The sequence below is a fragment of the Spinacia oleracea genome, chromosome 6 (assembly GCF_020520425.1).
Source record: "Spinacia oleracea cultivar Varoflay chromosome 6, BTI_SOV_V1, whole genome shotgun sequence".
NCBI lineage: Eukaryota > Viridiplantae > Streptophyta > Magnoliopsida > Caryophyllales > Amaranthaceae > Spinacia > Spinacia oleracea.
This window is the reverse complement of record NC_079492.1, coordinates 59,757,828-59,778,106: the sequence shown is the minus strand read 5'-3', so window position 1 is coordinate 59,778,106 and position 20,279 is coordinate 59,757,828. Positions and strand designations below refer to the sequence as shown.

Sequence of the window (20,279 nt, the reverse complement as noted above, 5' to 3'; positions counted from 1 at the left end):
AATATGCTGATTTTCAGGTCGTCCCAACTTGATGGGGAAACAAACGCGGGGTAGGATCGTTTCACCCTTCGGCTATTTTGATTACCTACGAGCACGAGTATTTCCTTCACTATCCCCAGTGGAGTCGCCACTGTGAGGGGGTCGAAAAAGCACGAGGCTAATGCGTGACCTCGTCCCTCGTGGGCGTGACGTTTCTTTTTGTCAAATCAAGTGTAATTGGATTTCCTGTGAGTTTACGCCCAATTGACTAGTAATATAGGAGTCGCCATTCAGTTTTTAACGACAATGAGAAAAACTGACAAAACCTGGTTATCGTGACATAAAGGGAGTGCAATTATGTTTGACCACGACGACCATAGGTTCCCTTGTGATCCCTGGTGTGGGGATCTCTCAACGTACACCCGCAAGGTAGAGATTGAGGGTTCGGGGGACTATAACTACCGAGAGGAGTACTCGCTCTTCGATAACTCCAGATACAGGATATCCTTACTAGCTCAGCATAAATAATTGAAGGGACATGCGTTAACTATTAAACTAATCTGAATTGATTTTAGCAATATGCAACACATAATACTAGATCGATCGTGATTATCTGATTTAGATTGATTTAAGGGACCTAGCATGATAGTTTAATTGTCCCAGATATTATCTTTGTTAGACGTGATAGAACAATCAGATTAATAGTTTAACAATTTTATAAAAGGGTGATGAAAGCGATTAAATCATGCGAAGGGACTCATTACGACGCACCCTTGAGAGGTGCGTCATGGTTCTCACAAAACTAACCACTTTGGCTTTGCTATTTGTCCTTTTATTTAACGAATCTCAAGTTTCCGGGCTTAATCCTTCGGCTACAAGGGACAGGATACGTTCTGTTCGATTTTTGGATCGATTGCGACAGAACGCGGCATCAATTTCGCTGCGTGAGGCTTAGGCTTAGGGGTTGGAGTCAATACTCAGAATATGAATTGTGTGTGTGTGTTTCCTTCACGTCGAATTTGGGGCTTTATTTATAGGGAAGAGTTCGTGGAAAGATAGAATTTTAGAGCACTAATCCAAGAAGAATTAGAAGAGAATACGTACCCAGGTAATTTCAGCGCCCAGGGCTGGGCGCCGAAGATTTCGGCGCCCAGAGCCAGGCGTTGAAAATAGGGTCTGGGCCGTATTTCCTTGTCAGATTTGGACTCGTGGAATACGGAGTCTTTGAGACTTATCTGAGTCTTTTAGTGCGTATTAACTTTATGACGGAATGCGTCTGGGCCCCTTACGTACTCTAGGCTTGTTAGGATTTTAATTAATACGTAACTCTTATTTTCGAATTATACTAGGAATAGGATTCCTCTTGCAAATTCTATCTCTTTTAGGATTTATGTTGGAGTGCAACACCTAATTCCGACAGGTTACTATCTTTTATGTCTTGCCACTTTTAGCAACTACCCGTTACGGTAGTTACTATTTTTAGCAGGTTTCTATAAATAGCAGGTTCGGGTGAAATGAAAAGGGTGATCGAGATTCGTTATTTTATAGGAGATGCGTTGCCAAGTGGAAATTTATGTTCTCATCATCGAACCTTCCCTTTCGGGAATGGGGACAAAAGTAGGTGTATACAATGTGGTAATTTTTTCGTTCATAAATATTAATTATAAACCCTAATCCCAATTTAACTAGATTAATGGATTTTAGATCGAAAATTAATTTTAATAATTGGTTAGATCTGAAATTTTATTTATGTGAGAAGGAGAATATTATTTCATGTTTTAATGGCATATTTACAAATTCATGGATTAAAATTTTTATTGGATTCGTTAATTTTAATCAATCACCTAAATCAAAATTGATAAAAATCTTCAATTTAAATGTTTAGAACGATTTAAAGTTTTGGATTGGATTATCAAATTTATTCAAGTTTTTGTTGATGTTCATCGTTCGTTAAATTTGAATATTCGTTAGCCTAGATTTATAAATTCCATGAATTGGATTGTTTGAAATTTAGTTAAATCACCCACTTTAATATTTTTCGTAATTAAAACAGTTGGAATTGTTGACATTATTAAAAATATAATTCATGCAATTTCCGTTTCGAACATTAAAATTGAATTTTTTTTATTAATCGGACGAGCAAGCCACTCGCACAACGCGAGGGGCTGCTGTCCATGCGAGACGAAGGGGGAAAGCAGCACAAGGCACGGAGGCATCCCATGGGTGATGGCCTTGCAGTGCATGTTGTGCCTGCAGGCAGCGTGCCATGGGCGCAAGTTTCGGTAGCGCTGGCCCAAGGGAAGCGAGCAGCAACAACAACACATGGTTGAGATTGTTGTGCGCGCTGCTATGCCAAGGTGAGGCTTTGCGCCTGTCCTCGTGTGGCACGCGATGCACATGTGCAGCAATGGGTTGGGCACAAGCCTAGCCCATGTGGCACAATTTGGCGATTTTTGCTTCAATTTAAATTTCGAGGCCCAATTTGGGGCTTTGTGCTTATTTTTGCACGAATGGGCTAACGATGGACCTTTTTCATTATTTTATTTTATTTGACTTGGGTCGGGCCGCGAGTTTAAATATTTAAAATTAACAGGTCCAAAATAAATATTGGTTTAAGTGGGGGCCGTTTAAATGAAATTATTTAAATTAATTAATTTTCACAGGACAATTTTTTTAAATTAAATTAATTTTTGATTAGAATAATTCTAAGGATTAATAATTTGGAATTGATTAATCTTTTAGGCCGCGTTTACATGAACGTGATTTTAATTAATCATGTAAATACTTGCAAATCATATTTGGACCATTCGTTTTAGGACACGAATGGTCCAATGCATAGATATTATTATTATGTATTGCAGGTATTGAAGGTGATTAGTATGGACAAACTAGGATAGTTAAATACGGTCTGCGTACCGTTTTATCTCTGAATGTGAAGTTTTAAATATGGTATGCGTACCATGAAGTTTTGATGCAATAATTACATTATTAAGTTCAAGTTCTTCTAGTTTATTTAAAATTTTAAGTTAGCTTTTTGAATGGAGTTCAAGACGGTTTCAAGCTAACAAGGTCAAGGGAAGATTGGATGCTTCAAGACCAAGTTTTTTGGCCATACTAGTTCACCAAAATCATTTATGCTATTATATATATTGATGAATGTATATTATGCATGAATGCGTTGTTTGTATGTTTGATTAAGGATTTAGTTCACTAAATAATCAAACCAACCTAGAAACAACTAGGTCCAAGGAATATTGAGTTTCAAAATTTCCTTCCAAATTAAACACTTACAAAAATCTTCGAACCTAAGATAGTAGGTTTCCGCCAAAGCGAGGTGCTATTTTAGTATGCTTAGATGGTAAGACATCCCAAAGGAGCACGTTGATTGTGGTTGCAACTCAAGCAATATTGGTACATATTGTGGCAAATGAATAAATTATGGCATCTATATAGTCTACAAAAACACAAGGCGCTCGGTCTGAGACTGACAAGTGTCCTTGTGTAATAATTTTTATTATTTTTTTAAAATCTAAAATTTGCCAAATTTACATTATTAGATACGTTTTGTACTTTTGGTATAATCTATTATAGAATATTCAATCTACTATAATCTACTATAGAATATTCAATTTGCACTGATCAATTAGCTTATAAAATCTACTATATTTACTATAAACTACTACTCCCTCCGTATTTATTTAAGGGATACACTTGCCTTTTCCTGCCGTATTTATTTAAGGGACACACTTGCCATTTTTAGTAACTTATCAACCCCACCATCTAATTAAATAATCTATCTACACCCCACCCCCACCCCCACTCCCCTAAAATAACATGGTCCCCACTTGTTTTACTTATTAAATATCTACCCAACCCCACTTGTTTTATTACTTTATTTCATTCAACTTTTCTTCTTAATACCCGTGCCCAGCCAAGTGTATCTCTTAAATAAATACGGAGGGAGTATAATCTACTATACAATATTCAACGTACCTTTTTGGTTGTGTGTAGCAAACTTACATTATTAGATATGTTAGAATATAGCTAGCAAAATCTTTTGATTCTATAATGATTTTATACGTTATATGAATTTGGAATACTATTGTTTTAAGTGCTATAAAAAAAATGGTTGCAAACTTAAATAGATCTAACAAAATTCATATACCGTATAAAATCTTTTGATATTTCCGTACAACTAGATGTCAATAAAAAATAGATACCAACTAATTACTTATATTGAATTTTCTAGGGTTTGCAATGTACTACATACTCCCATAAATTCGTCTATTTGTTATTGAGTAGCATCTATCTATATATGATATATCCTACTAAAAGACATGACACTAGCTATGAAGGTGACACGTGTCCCTATCTTTTAGTATTTATTACTAGTCTTACATGAACGCGATGCGTGCAGATATTTAAAACCAAATATTGTATTTGTGGTATATTACATTTAATCACCTAAAACAATAATAGGTAAAAAAAACATGTTCATATATGTAGACACCTAAACCGTCTCCCCTAATGGGATGATGATGATACTATTATCCTTGCTAGGTGGTTGGTGCAACTCCGTGCGAAAGTGTAACACCCTAATAATTCCTTGCTTTTTATAAAACATTTTCCAACTTAAAACACAGGAATTACCAAGATATTACCGCCACCGTGATAACGGCTAAGGCTATTTACCAGAATTACGCAGCGGAATTAACTAACTTTCAAACACATTAAATAAATAGTTAATGGTTAATAAAACAAGTTGGAACCACTGAGGCCCAAATCCAAAGTATTAAACCATTTAAAATCCATTAACTGAAAATAGTAGTCATGACTTTAAAATAAAGAGTTTATAAATTACGGAAGAATAAACTCTCCACTCGAATCCCATGATAACTTCTCCCGCAAGTTATCTCTATGAACCTGCTTTATTTAAAATCTACTCCCCAACAACGCAAATGCAATTGATGGGTCATCATAGGGTCATTAAGGCAAAGGCCATGACCGGAAGACATGAAGCACGAAGTCAGCGAAAGCTGAGTACGAACAAGCTAGAATAACTTTCTATCCTAACATGCTTCAGTCGACAGTTTAAATCATCAACATGCAAAAGCCAAATAATAAACAATTAAACATGAAGACAAGACTCGACACATGACACGACTCTTGACTCACAGTTTAATAAAAAGTAGCTTCGAACGGGTAAAGTAAAGTATCCTCAAAAAGAAAGAAAAGGGTGATGGGAGCCCACCATACACCAAATAATAATAAGTCGGACTCCCACCGACAGTCGGATCCTACCGACGGAATTCCAATGCACAACGGCCTAAAAAGAAAGAACGAAACAACGTCTTGTATCATTCGAGGAGTACAAGTTTTCCGGCAAGTCTCCCCCCCCCCCCCCCCCCCATTGTTCATACTCAAGGTATATACGTTTCAAGAGTTTTGAAGCTCTTTTGGGTTACACTTTACGTTAATTAATATGTTATGTTCAAGGCGACTCAAGACACAACCTACAAACAATTAAACAATTCAACAAATCAACGACGACTCTTCAATATTTTACTTCTTTTAAGACTTGTGATCAAACATAGACTCAAGTGAAATTACTCCCATTGTTCCTTCTCAAAAACACTGTTTGAGATAACCCGACATTGCCTATTAACAAGCGGGGTGTGCCCTTAGCACGAATTGTCCTTAATTAAATTCACATAGACTCTTCAACTTATTCTACCCCTTGGTAGAATATATGTTGCTCACTGGCAACATCCGATTGGCTCAATAATTATGCTAGACGTCCTGTACTATAGAATAATAATAATAACAACTTGCATGTGCCCTACTCATACATGCAAACCAACTTGAACAACATGCTTGACATAATTCAACGATTATAAAATTCCATAACATGATAGTTCAATAGAATCTATAAAGCATAATTCAATTCATAGCATGCTCGTTCACATAGATTCAACAATAATAATAACATGCTCGTTCTCAATATCAAACATGAATTCACAACAACATAATCATTCCCAATCATCAAACATGAATTCATAACATCATATAAGTTCACATGATTCGCATTCAATTCACTTCACAAAGTCCTCAAGGGATACCTAAGTACGGGGGCCACTGTGCGAATCACGACTCACTAGAAATAAACTCCTATAAAACAAAATAAGAGACCACCCTAGTCTTGTACGTACCTGGAATACCTAAGTACGGGGCCACTGTGCGAATCACGACTCACTAGAAATCAACTCCTATAAAACAAAATAAGAGAACTAAATTATTATCCATGTTTACTAAATTTCCAGCAACTATTTAAGATTCTAAAACTCTTAGTTTAATTAGAAATCATTCATTAATTGGTAATTTAATAGTCTCAAATAGTCAACTCAAATCCTAACCTAAAAATATTGACTTTTTAGCTTTAAAACCCTTAAAAACCAACTTTTTAAAGCTTATAAACATTCTGAAAATTTAAGTTGATTCCCATAATTTAAATTGTTATTAAATTATGTAAATCAATCGCTCAATCAATTTGAAACCAAAACCCTAACAATAGTTTAATCCGAAAACATGTTTTGACTTCAAAAATTCACACTTTATACACTTATTAAATCTGAAAATTATAAACTCAATCATCAAAACCAATCTCTTTAATTAAAACATAATACTAACCCAATACGGGGTTCATAACCGTTTTAATTAATCTAAACAACCCAAATAATTAAACTTAATCACAATAATTAAGTCAATTTAAAAACTGAAAATTAATATTTTTGAAAACATAATTTTATTGAACCATTGATCAACACACACACACACAACGATTAATTAATCGTGTGTGTGTGTGCCGACCAACACACACGACAACAACAAAAGCAATAGCAGCAGCGCAATGCACCACAGGGGCGCGCGCGCAAAGGGGCAGGCGAGAGGGGCACAGCAAACAGCGGGGCACAGCGCACAAGCGGGCACAGCGCACAGGCTGGGGCACAGCAGCGCACGCACACACAGCACTGCTGTTGTGCTGTGACGCGACACGAAGGGCGAGCAAGGGGCGCTGGCGAGCACTATCACACACAGCGCGCAGGCACACTCGTGCTACGCTGCGACTGTGAGGTGGGCGAGCTGGGCGACGTGCTAGGCTGGGCGCGCACACGGATTTCTTGCGCCGCAAGCAACGACGAACGAAGAGAGGGGTGAGGGGCGTGGAGTGTGCCGCATGGAGAGGAAAAGAGGAGAAGGAGAGATTTCTGAATTTTTGATTTTGGGGGTTTGAGAGGAGGTCTATTTATAGGTTTTCTCTCCCTTGTGGGCTCGGTTAGGGTAATTTTGAGTTGGACTCATTACCGGGCTCACTTAAGTTTACTCCTTGCAGGCTTTGTAGGGTTTGATTAAAACAAAACGGCCGAGCTTTAAGTTTATTAAATTCCTTTTTGAAATACGACCCAACAATTCCCGATTAAATAAATTCTTTGAATTTATTTAATAAAATACTATTTTCGAGATAATTAATATTTAAATTAATTAAAAATAAAAGCGCATTTAATTCTCATTAAATAAAATTAATTTATAAAAATACACGAAATGCTTTATAAATATAATAAAATATATTTATTATTATAGAAAAATACGAGGTATTACATTCTACCCTCCTTAAAAGAAATTTCGTCCCGAAACTTGGGCACGGAAATCATAACTTTAAAACTAAACTTGAGACTATTTTGAGACTTTAGTGCGTTTTCTTTTCAAAAAGTTTTAGTTGCTGTACTCTTTAAGTAATTCAACATGACAATAAACAGTGAAACTTCACTGGAAAAAACGATTCAAGCATATCCTAGAGGATAAATTGGGTAAATAAGGTAAAAAGCGCGAAATTCTACCGCATTCTACCCCCCTTAAAGAAAACGAGTTACGGCCCCGTAACTCAACTAACCTCGGGAAAAAGCTCGGGATATTTGTTTCTCATTTCCTCCTCCACTTCCCAGGTAGCTTCCTCTGACTCTTGGTTAGACCACAACACTTTTACGATCTTAACATCCTTAGTTCGAGTGGTACGCACTTTGCTATCAAGTATCTTGACAGGTCTTTCCTCAAAGGTAAAACTTTGGTCTAACTCTATGGTCTCCGGTTATAGTACATGAGACTTATCCGTGACATACTTCCTCAACTGGGATAAATCAAATACATTATGCACTCTATGCAAGTCCATGGGCAAGGCTAGTCTATACGCTACCTTCCCTATCCGTTCTAGGATCTCATATGGGCCTATATACTTTGGGCTAAGCTTTCCCTTTTTCCCAAATCTCATCACACCTTTCATTGGTGAAACCTTTAGCAACACTTTGTCACCTATTTGGAATTCTTCATCCCTACGCTTTAAATCTGCGTAGCTCTTTTGGCGATCTTGCGCGGCTTGGATTTTGGATTGAATAGTCCTAACCTGATTCATAGTGTCCTCTATCAATTGGGGACCTAGTACAATGGTTTCACTAATGTCACTCCAACATAGTGGACTTCTATATTTTCGTCCATACAGGGCTTCGAATGGTGCCATTCCAATACTGGTATGATAGCTATTGTTGTATGAGAACTCAATTAGATCTAGGATATCTTCCCATCCACCTTGAAAATCAATCACACAAGCTCTTAGCATATCTTCTAAGGTTTGAATAGTTCTTTCGGTTTGTCCATCTGTGGCTGGGTGGAACGCTGTACTCATTTTCAATGTTGTACCAAAGTTCTTCTGCACACTTTTCCATAAATTCGAAAGGAACCTAGAATCTCTATTTGATACGATATCCTTAGGAACTCCATGTAATCTCACTACATGTTTGATGTAAAATTTGGCAAGTTGTTCCATTTTCCAGGTTTCTTTCATTGGTATGAACACTGCCGACTTAGTCAACCTATCCACCACTACCCAAATGGTGTCATTTCCACTTTTTGACTTGGATAAACAAGTGACAAAGTCCATTGAGATATAGTCCCACTTCCAACTGGGAATCTCTAAAGGTTGGACCTTTCCCTGAGGTCTCCTATGCTCAATCTTAACTTCTGACAAGTCAAACACCTTGCCACGAATTCAGCCACTTCATTTTTCATCCTTGGCCACCAATAGACCTTTTTTATATCCTTATACAGCTTGTCACCTCCCGGGTGAACAGAATATGGTGTATTGTGACCTTCTCTCATCAACTTTTCCTTTAGTTCACTACACTTTTGAGGTATGCACCATCGTCCTTTATACCTCAAACTTCCATCTTCGTGGATCTTAAAATCAATCTCTTTTCCTTGCGAAATCTTTTCCTTGATCCGCTCTAACTTAACATCACCAGCCTGATTCTTCCTAATTTCATCAAATACTGACGATTGGATGGTTAAGGCATTCATCATACCCTCAAGGCATTCTCCACTCACTATTTCTAGATTTAGTCGTTGCATGTCCTTACACAGCTCGTTAGCAACTACTAACGTAACGCATTCACACCATGACTTGATTTCCTACTCAAGGCATCTGCAACTACATTGGCTTTTCCCTCATGGTATTGAATATCCAGATCATAGTCCTTGATTAACTCCAACCACCTTCGTTGGCGCATATTTAGGTCCTTTTGTGTGAAAATGTACTTCAAGCTCTTATGATCCATGAATATCCTACATTTCACACCATATAGATAGTGTCTCCATATCTTTAATGAAAACACTATGGCGCCTAATTCTAAATCATGGGTAGGGTAATTGGATTCATATGGCTTCAACTGCCTCGATGCATACGTAATCACTTTCCCGTTCTGCATCAACACACACCCTAAACCATTCTTAGAGGCATCACTATATACATCACAAGTACCGCTCTCATCTGGCAAAGTTAACACTGGCGCGGTTATCAATCGCGTCTTTAAGGCTTGGAACGCTTCCTCACACTGGTCATTCCACTCAAACTTCGCTTCTTTCTTCATCAAGGTTGTCATTGGTTTGGCGATTCTAGAAAAGTCTTGCAAAAAGCGTCTATAATAACCCGCTAAACCAAGAAAACTTCGAATATCGGTGACACTCTTATGTGTAGGCCACTCACTAACAGCTTTTATCTTTGCAGGATCCACTGCAACTCCTTCCTTAGATACAAAATGTCTAAGAACGCAACTCTTTCCAGCCAGAATTCACACTTCGAGAATTTGGCGTACAACTGATTGTCTCTTAGGGTACTCAACACTGACCTTAAGTGTTCCGCATGATCCTCCTCATTCTTAGAGTAGACCAGAATATCATCTATGAAAACCCCTACAAACTTGTCCAAGAATGCATGGAATACTTGGTTCATTAAGTCCATAAAGATTGCAGGTGTATTGGTTAACCCAAATGAAATAACTGTGAACTCATAATGACCGTATCTAGTCCTAAATGCAGTCTTTGGTATATCGTGCTCTGCGATTCTCAACTGATGATAACCTGACCTCAAGTCAATCTTTGAAAACATTCCCGCTCCTTTCAACTGGTCAAATAGATCATCTATCCTAGGCAAAGGATACTTATTCTTGATTTTGACCTTATTGAGCTCCCTATAGTCTATACAGAGTCTCATACTACCGTCCTTCTTCTTCACAAACAAGACTGGCGCTCCCCAAGGTGATGCACTTGGTCTAATATAACCTTTCTCTAGCAATTCCTTAAGTTGACCTTTTAACTCACTCATTTCTGCTGGAGCCATCCGGTATGGGGCTTTCGAGATAGGTGCAGTTCCGGGTGCTAAATCTATGGTAAAATCGATTGGTCGATTGGGCGGCATTCCCGGGATCTCTTCCGGAAACACGTCCAGGAATTCACTCACCACTGCAATATCCCCTGGTTGCTCTTTCATTACATGGTCTAGGTCTCTTACATTGCATAAGAAAACAAGGTTCCCTTTGTGTATTAACTTCACGAGTTCCATTGTCGTGACGATTCCTACACTCCTATGCTTCCCAAAACAGCGATACGATACAACCTTTCCTAGACTAGACTTCAAGTGAATCTTCTGCTTCTCACAGTCAATCTTAGATTTGAACATGGCCAACCAGTCCATTCCCAAAATCACATCTAAATCTCCTAACTCAAACTCAATTAGGCTAGACAAGAATATGGTCTTGGCTATGGTTAAAGGTACATTCTTATGGATCTTGGTGCATTTCACGATCTCACCGGTTGATATCACTATAGGTACTTCTATCTCTTCAGGTTCTTTCAATCCTAACTTCTCTAAGATACCCTTTGATATAAATGAATAAGTCGCACCAGAATCAAATAGTACTTTAACTAAAATGGAGTTAATAGAAAAAGTACCAGCTAAGACGTCAGACGAGTTTTCGGCTTCCTGCCTAGTGATCACATTCAGCTTTCCTTGGGAAACTCCCTTGTTATAACCACCTCCATTGGCATTTCCATTGGCATTTCGGTTCCCATTCTGCTGATAGTTCCCTCCGGGCTTTCCATTACCCTGGCCATTATTGCCATTATTACCACTCTGGTTACCTCTTTGGTTTCCACCATTGTTCCCTCCATTCCGGTTTTGGTTATTCCGGTTGTTGTTCTGGCGGTTGCCTTGGTTGCCTTGGTTGGGTTTCCCATTCTTGGCCCAACACTCAAATTCTCTATGGCCTAGCTTCTCACAAAACCTACAGACAACTTGGTTTCCATTACAGTCTCGACCTGGGTGATTAGTATGGCAACGTCTACACTCATAGACTCTTGTTCCATTCCCTGCAGATTGATTCCTATCTCCATTGTTATTGTGGAAGTTGTTCCTGTTTCCTCCCTGGTTTCCCCTAAACTGGAAATGGTTGTTTCCTATGTTTTTCTTAAAGTTCCCTTGATTCTGCTGGCCACCACCTTGGTTATGGTTACCAACATCCTTCCTCTTTTCACCAATTCCATTTTTCCTTTGCTGCAGACCATACAAATGGGCAGCTTTTCCATATAGGGTGTCAAGAGATGTAAAGGTCTCTCCAGCAAGCATTAGTTGCAAGTCCATAGTCAATCCACTCTCAAATCTCTGGGCTCTAAGCTCCTCCGTTGCCACCACTCACTAGAGGAAAAAACCTTATAGGTTGCCCTTAAAATAGGCTTATAGGTTGCCAATTGCAAGGGCAACATATGGGGGGGTCACTTTTGTGAAATTATCAAAGGTTGCCTTTAACAAGGGCAACTTATAATCTTATAAGTTGCCCTTGTTTGCAACAAGGGAAACTTATGTGAAACTTATAAGTTGCCCTTGTCGCATACAAGGGCAACTTATAAGTTTCACATAAGTTGCTCTTGTTTGAAACAAGGGCAACTTATAAGCTTCACATAAGTTGCTCTTGTTGCAAAAAAGGGCAACTTTTTGAGTTATTTTTTTTTTTTTTAAAAAAAACAAAATCTGCAATATAATTCCTGATATTTTGCAATATAAAATTTTGCATTATAATTTATAGAATACTGTTTCACCAAACATCATCTTGACATTCCTCAAAAATGATATAAATTTCAAATTTCCAATAATATTTCCGAATTAATTCAAATGTAATTAATTAAATCGATAAATAACAAAATAATGTAAGAGTCACGAAAAACTACAAGCCTGCTCTAATTATTACACTGAGGGTAATTCACAATCGTTGAAGTAAGTAGCCCACTTGTCTCGAACTTCATCCAACTCCTCTTTGGTGAAGGGCCTCTCCCTTGGATTTGTGAAAACCTTTAAAAGAACAACGTACATGCAAACCAATAAATTAAATTAAGTTTCATATGCGAAAACAGAAATTATATTGGTCGCGAAAACAACTTTATGAGTGTACTAAGATTAATTTCAAGTTCTTTATGCACATCTAAGGCTCACTTAGCTCGATATAGATCATATTTGGCCAAAAATGGCATTTTCGATCCCAAATATCCACAAATGAATCTAAGTACACTTTCTAAATCTTTTTCATGATTAATATATGTTTATAAGACTCATTTCAAGTTCGTTATGCACAACTATGGGTCATTTGGGTCGATATAGGTCATTTATGGCCAAAAATGGCATTTTCGATCCCAACTACAAACAAACGAACCTATTTCCACATTCTAACCCTTTTTCATGATTCATATGATTAGTTATATGTTTATGAAACTCATTTCAAGTTCGTTATGCAAGCCTAAGGGTCATTTGGGTCGATATACACCATTTATGGCCAAAAATGGCATTTTCTATCCCAACTACCAAAAAACGAACCTATTTCCACATTCTAAACCTTTTTAATGATTTATATGATTAGTTAGAGGTTACTAAGATTCATTCCAAGTTCTTTATGCACATCTAAGGCTCACTTTGCTCGATATAGGTCATATTTGGCCCATAATGACATTTTCGATCCCAAATATCAACAAATGAACCTAAGTCCACTTTCTAAACTTTTTTATGTTTCATATGATTAGTTAGAGGTTACTAAGATTCATTTCAAGTTCTTTATGCACATGTAAGGCTCATTTGGCTCGATATAGGTCATATTTGGCCCAAAATGGCATTTTCGATTCCAAATATCAACAAATGAACCTAAGGACACTTTCTAAACCTTTTTTCTGTTTCATATGTTTAGTTGGAGGTTACTAAGATTCATTTAAAGTTCTTTATGCACATCTAAAGGCTCATTTGGCTCGATAAAGGTCATATTTGGCCAAAATGGCATTTTCGATCCCAAATATCAACAAAAGAACCAAAATGAGTATCTAGGTTCTTTAGTTCAAAGTTGGGAGCGAAAATGTAATTTTAGCCTAAATATGACCTATAACGATCCAATGAGCCTTAAATGTGCGTAAATAGATTGAAATTAGTATTGGAAACTTAAAACTAAGCACATTAATCATGTAATAAGTTTGAAATGAGTCCTTAGGTTCTTTAGTTCAAAGTTGGCAACGAATATGTCATTTTAGCCTACATATGGCCTATAACGACCCAATGAGTTAAATGTGCATAAACAGATTGGAATTAGTCTTATAAAGTGAAAACTATGCATATTAAACATGTAATAAATATAAAATGAATCCTTAGGTTCTTAAGTTCAAAGTTGGGAGAGAAAATGTCATTTTAGCTTAAATAGATTGAAAATGTCATATAGTTCTTTGGTCTAAAACATAATTATAATTATAATTATATTTATATTTATATATATATATATATATATATATATATATATATATATATATATATATATATATATATATATATATATATATATATATATATATATATATATATATATATATATTTTCCATAAATTTGGTTTGTTTTGAAAGCATCAGAACAGTGACAGTTAAATGCCACCATCAATTTAAAAAGATTAGAACAAGCACTTATAAAGTTACAATCTCCCATGAAAAAGACTCACGGGTCGAGCAGAAACTTACCAGCTTCTATGGCATTCCTAGCAGCTAGTCTAAAATCATTCACAATTGAAGGTATCTCTTCTGTTGTTAGCCGCCTTGGAGTCGAGAACTCTGCATTAATTGTACCGTTGGCCTGATCTTGTGGTGTTACAGGCTTATCTTTGCAAGAGATTGGAGCATTGCCATTAGGCTGCAAACCTGTTGCAACAAAGAAGTTTTGGGTTATCAAATTCCAGAAGGAAAAAAAAAGTGAACAGTTCAAAAATCACCCAGCAAGTTGAGTAAATAGAAACACAAATACAATTTCCCAATCCACCCAAAAAACAAAATTTTCATTATCAACTTAAAACAAGTAAAATCGAAATAAAAGGTAAAGAACACAATATTGACAAGTCTCCTTTCTATAGCAAAGAAATAGAAGGAAATTGACACATAACCACCCTTAAATGACAGAGTTATTCCAGAAATCAGGTATTCACTTTTGGGTTGGTATACGGACACATTAATGCAAGTATTAATAAACTAGTCAGGGGAATCCTTCACAAGCTGAGCTCAAGTTTGCAAGTTATATCCACATATCATCAAATCATTACGTCAGACCGCACACTAATTTAGTGAGAACCTGGCTGGCAAGTGATACCTTGCCTCATTGGTTCATTCCAAGTTTCCAACAGTTCACCACGCTAGACTCATATATGAGTCCAAATTGGCAAGTGAGCTTGCCAAAGGAGGTGGCTCTTCAATGTGTGGCTGAAATTGATGACAGAACCTGGATTTATTGTATAACCTGATGTCATCCACAACTCATAGCTTGACACCATCAATTGATTCCACCAAGTTGTTTGAACTCCAGCTTTTCAATTAGGGACAAGCCAGGACAAAACAAAATATCAAATATTTTAATCAATTTGTCCATTTTGCATACTAGGGAATTTTCACCAACAAAAGTTGGTCATGACTTTAGCTGCCCTCGGTTCTCTGACTCGTAAGCTTGAATGTTCCAAAAGAAACAAAACCTGACTTTTCATGGTTTTCAGATAATTATTTTATGTGTGGCTGATAAAATCCTAATATATGTGCATATCAACTTAAAGTCGCAAGGGATACAAACTAAACAACCAATTTCGACAAGCCTGTCCACCCTCCACTGAACACCAGTTATACTCTTTCCAAAAAAGACTTGCTCCAGCATCTGCATCTCTTACATAGTCAAGCGCATTTTTCAATCTCAAAACTGGACTCATTTCAGCTTTTAGTTACAGGGGATGAGGGTCTAAAACTCAAGTCTCTCAAAGGAAACAACCCGTCAATTTATCAGAGAATAAAGGAGACAGCAGCACAAGTATCTAAACCAAAGAGAAAGTGATTGCTAGATACCAGGAAACGTTGTATTTTTCTGGGTCTCTACGATACGCACAATACCAAGCTGCTCAACGTAGTTTCCTAGGACTATCAATGCTATAGTGGAAGCAATTATAATTTTATAATTCCAGTCACCAATACACCATTGTAACAGTCTGTTGAGGCTCTCAGCAAAAAATGGACAGGGAGAAAGCCTCAGTTGAACTGCAACCTTCGAGTGCTGTCAATGAAGGTAGACATGAAATGAATGTTAGGAATGAAGCGTTTAACCCATTAGCTATCTCAAGAGAGCTTAGAGAGTTGAATTTTGAGGCTGATTAGTTTATGCAGACAGCTGAAGCAGCTAGATCAGAAGTTCTGAAGGCAATGTCAGATGTAGAGCAAACAAAAACAAGCCTTAAAGTGATAGAAATGAGATGGGTTGTTGCCAAGAAGCTTGAGGATGCTGCTAAGGCTGCTGAATCTCTTGCTTTGGCTGAGATCAGGGCTTTATCATCGAGCAATGAAGGTGTATCATTCGAGGGTTATTATCAGTAAAACCCAGGAAGAATTAGTCTGTCAATTGAAGAATATTCTAGTTTGAGTAATAAAGATCAAAAAGCTGAAAACCTGTGGAAAAGGAGGGAGATTGATGCTTTGAGGAAGATAGAAGAAGAAACAGAGGAGAAATTGATGAGTAAGATGGGATTTAGGAACAAAAAGATATTGATTCTAGATTTCAAATGAAATGATATAGACATTAAACAAAAAAAAATCTCAAACATGTGAGAATGTTACCTTAATAAATGTTTAGTAACAAGTCTAGTTATTCTCTTGCGTCACTACGGGTCTGCCAATTCAGAAATGAACAATCCATCTGGATAATTGAAAGACAGAATCATAATTCATCAAAGTATAAAAGTATAGCATGATATGCTTTGATAATAAGATATACTGTAAATTAAATCAACAGATAACATCATTTTAAGAAATGAATAAAATTACAACAAAGTTTAATTACATCAAGAACATCAACGTTTATCTAGCTCGTGAAACTCCAATGTAACAGAAAAAATCCACTATATACTAGAACAACCACAACCGTTAAACAAGGAAGCAAGACCTAACAACTAACTAGCCTTAAATCATATACCAAGAACCAAAAACAAAATCTTCTTATACCAAAAATAAAAAACAACAGCTTATTTCATCTACATTTATGATTTAAATTGAGATGATTTTCAACCTTAGTGAATCCCAAAGTTATAACAAGGACACGGCAGATACGTTTACATCTAAGATTTCAGGATATTGCATACAAATAAAAAGATTTTCATAATTGAATATGTCAGTTGATGCTAAATTCAAACAATCAGAGGAACGCGCAACAGTCACAAATTTTAATTTCAATCAACCATGATCAATATATAATCGGATACTCATCCATGATGACAGCAACAAATGATAACGAAGGAGGCAAGAAGCTTAACATCTCTATGAAGCTGAATGGGGAAAAAAGGATTCAAATTTTACACTTAACGTAAAGAATTGAACAAATACTAACCTTTCAAAGAGCTTTTCAATAGTTTGGAATTGTTTCCCAGGCGAAATGAGTGTTTCTCTTACACTGATGAGACTGCTGACATATGATTTCAGAGACTCAAAATCACGCTTTACACGAGAAAGTTCCTGCTCGTTTTCCGCAGCTCTAGCCTAGATGTCTCGTCAACCAAGTCTTTAACCCGCTGTCGCAGCTCACTTAATATACAGTTAGTTCCAAAAGCAAAGCTTTCCATTTCCTCAAGCTTCAAAGACATGTTTTCAAGTTGATTTTCCTTCTTCTTAATTTCTTCTTTACCAAAGTTGACTTTCCCTTCTCAATAGCAGTTTCAGACTCTGCAATTAAAATCCTTTCGCTTTTCAAGTTAATGGATCGCATACATAGGCTCCATCTTTATCACGATCAAGACCACTTTGGTCACTAGTTCCTGTAGATGTTACATCACTAGGACCTAAAATGTCAAAATGGGAAAATCGTAACACCCTACCAAACAGAACTTTAGTTGGGTAATTGGTACAATGTTGTCAAGCAATCACATCATGAGCAAAACATTAGTCACAAAGTTGCATTCGAAGACAATGTTTAAACAAGTTGCAAGCTCTATAAGTAGACAATGCCCATTATAAGTTTATAACAAGCCTAAATAAGCACACTTTTGAATCATTCTACAGGACATCTACACACATACACACAACATGAAATTTTATAAAGCACCATCTTACATTTTGTTATCACACGGAGGAAAGGCCATTTTGAACATTTACAAATACCCGAATGTATGTTCGTAACTCATAAGGGCAATGAAGTTCAAGCACAATAACTTAAAACTTAATTTGGCACCATCTTATATCTTTCTACTAAACAAAAGAAAGGCTATTTCAAACCATAACCCAAAAGTATGTAAGTATAGGCATTCGGGCAATGAAGCTCGAGCACGATAACTTAAAACCCCATTCAATTTATACTTCAGGTATTCGACAACGAAAGATTGATCAGTGTACTATACAACAATTACATGAGAAAATTATAAACCTAATTCAAATTGTTCAATCAATAGTAAAACTCTACTATCAGCCTAGCTTATGAATTAACATTGCCTATCTACAGCTATGAACTAAAAACCTTGATTTCGAAAAATTTGAGAACTTCGAGAATCCAATACACCAACCGTCAACGCCATCAGCTTAGAACACTCAAATTAAAACAGATAAATCAACCACAAAGAAATTCTCTGATTATTAAAAAAATAAATACAAAATTGAAATTAAAAACAAATAAATTAGGAACCCAGATCAAATTGAGAATCAGAAAGTAAAACCCTAAAATGCAACACATGATTAAAAAATCAAAAATGAAAAATCTACCCCCATAAACAGTATTGATAAAAGCAGAAAGATCCAAGCTGCGAAAAAGGACAAGGAAAAATAACAAAAGAAAACAAACAGAAATTACAAATTCCAGGGTTTTTGAAATTACCTTGAGGTGAGAGAAACGGAAATGAAGAAAAGCCCTTTTGATGCCGGCAGACGGCTGGTGCGTGGGGGATGACGGAGTTCCGATGGTGGTTTCGCCTGAGAAGGAGGAGAGAGGGTGTGAATGTGTGAGTGTGGTTTCGCCGGTCACCTGAGAAGGATGAGAGCGTCGGTGGCTTCGCCGGTCAGCACTCAGCAGGGAGATGGCATCGTCTGGTTGCAGGGAGCGAGTGTGTGATCGAGCAATGAAGGAGAGCAGTGTTTGTTCTTTTTTTTTTTTAGCCTAGGTTAAAGGTTGCGTTTGTTTTGAGGGAAAGTTGAGATTTTAATTTATTTTTATTTTTATAATTTTTTTGTTTATAAAGGTTGCCCTTGTTTAATAAGGGCAACTTTTGATGAGCAACTTATAAGCATTTTTCCTCTAGTGACTTCCGGTGCAAACCTAGACAACTCTATGAACTTAGAATAGTACTCTGTCACAGACATACCATCCATCTTCAATTCGATGAACTCTTGAGCTTTCTGCTTCTTCAGGTATGGTGGGTAAAACTTGTTCCTTAAGGCTTCCTTGAATGATTCCCATCCAAATCCAGGTGTAGCTCTCAAAGCATTCTCACATCTTTGCCACCATAAATCGGCTTCTCCCCTAAGGTAATAAACAGCACTATTGACCCTAAGTTCCTCTGGGCTATTGACAGCTACGATAAGCTTATCGAACTCCCATAGCCAGTTCTCAAGTACAGTTGGGTCTATCTCCCCTTGGTACAAAGGAGGCTTACTTTGGGCCACCTTCTTAAACATCTCACCAGCTGGATCAACTCCCTGGTTATTCCTATTCTGTGCTAAGTTCTGCACTACTTCAGCTAGTTGCCTGACCACGTCGGCAATTCCTTGGGTAGTCATTTCCCTTCTCCTGGATAAAACAAAGACTAACTTTAACAACTGAGGTTGGACACTGCCTTACTAACACATTGCAGTAACTAGTCATTCAATTGGTACACATACACGAAAATATTCGGACCCTAAGCAAGATAGGCGCCTGTTTATGGGCCGCTTTTCCCCTTAGTCCGCATCACAAAGTTCAAGTGGTGAAAATTGGACCACCTTGCAAGTATAATTTCATTGAAGAATTGCATGAAATTCCTTTCGTGATAATCGCTCAAAGATAGCATAAACTTAGAATTAAAGGTAAAAGAAGGAATTCTAAACTTTATTACTTCAATGGAAAAAAATAATACATCCTTTGGATCGTACTTTATTCGGAAAACCACAAAACTGAACTACTAAAACCATAAATAGTAGTGTACTACTTTATTGCTTCACTAAATCTTAGCACTAGCTGTTACATTAGAAAAGTCTTTTAGAATGCTACTCTACTATCCAACCACCTCTACAAACTGGTGAAGAGTGCTCATGGTCTTCAAAGTCATCAAAGTCTTCCTCTGGATCAGACTCATACTCCATATCCTCATTGTTTTGCTGTAGCACACTGTTCACTTCATCATTGTTGGTTTCAGGCTAAATTTCTG

The 20,279-nt window shown here is 37.0% G+C and overlaps 1 protein-coding gene across 7 annotated transcripts; it reads right to left on the bottom strand.

Moving 5' to 3' along the window:
* Positions 1–12,450: 12,450 nt before the first annotated feature.
* On the bottom strand, positions 12,451–19,803 carry LOC110787335 (12-oxophytodienoate reductase 1-like). 7 transcript variants are annotated; one of them, XR_008924337.1, is made up of 6 exons: positions 18,755–19,803; positions 17,282–17,722; positions 16,516–16,594; positions 15,754–15,958; positions 14,398–14,574; positions 12,451–12,706 (listed from the first exon to the last, which is right to left on the bottom strand). XR_008924337.1 is itself a non-coding variant. In XM_056833414.1 (3 exons), the coding sequence occupies exons 1-3, from the start codon at positions 15,024–15,026 to the stop codon at positions 12,657–12,659; spliced, it is 237 nt and encodes a 78-aa protein (XP_056689392.1). In that variant the 5' UTR covers positions 15,027–15,746; the 3' UTR covers positions 12,451–12,656. The 7 variants fall into 7 exon arrangements, 1 of the variants encoding a protein (XP_056689392.1); XR_008924340.1 differs by lacking the exon at positions 15,754–15,958 and having other exon boundaries at positions 17,282–17,729; positions 18,755–19,794; XR_008924341.1 differs by lacking the exon at positions 15,754–15,958 and having other exon boundaries at positions 17,282–17,613; positions 18,755–19,788.
* Between the last annotated feature and the right edge of the window lie 476 nt (positions 19,804–20,279).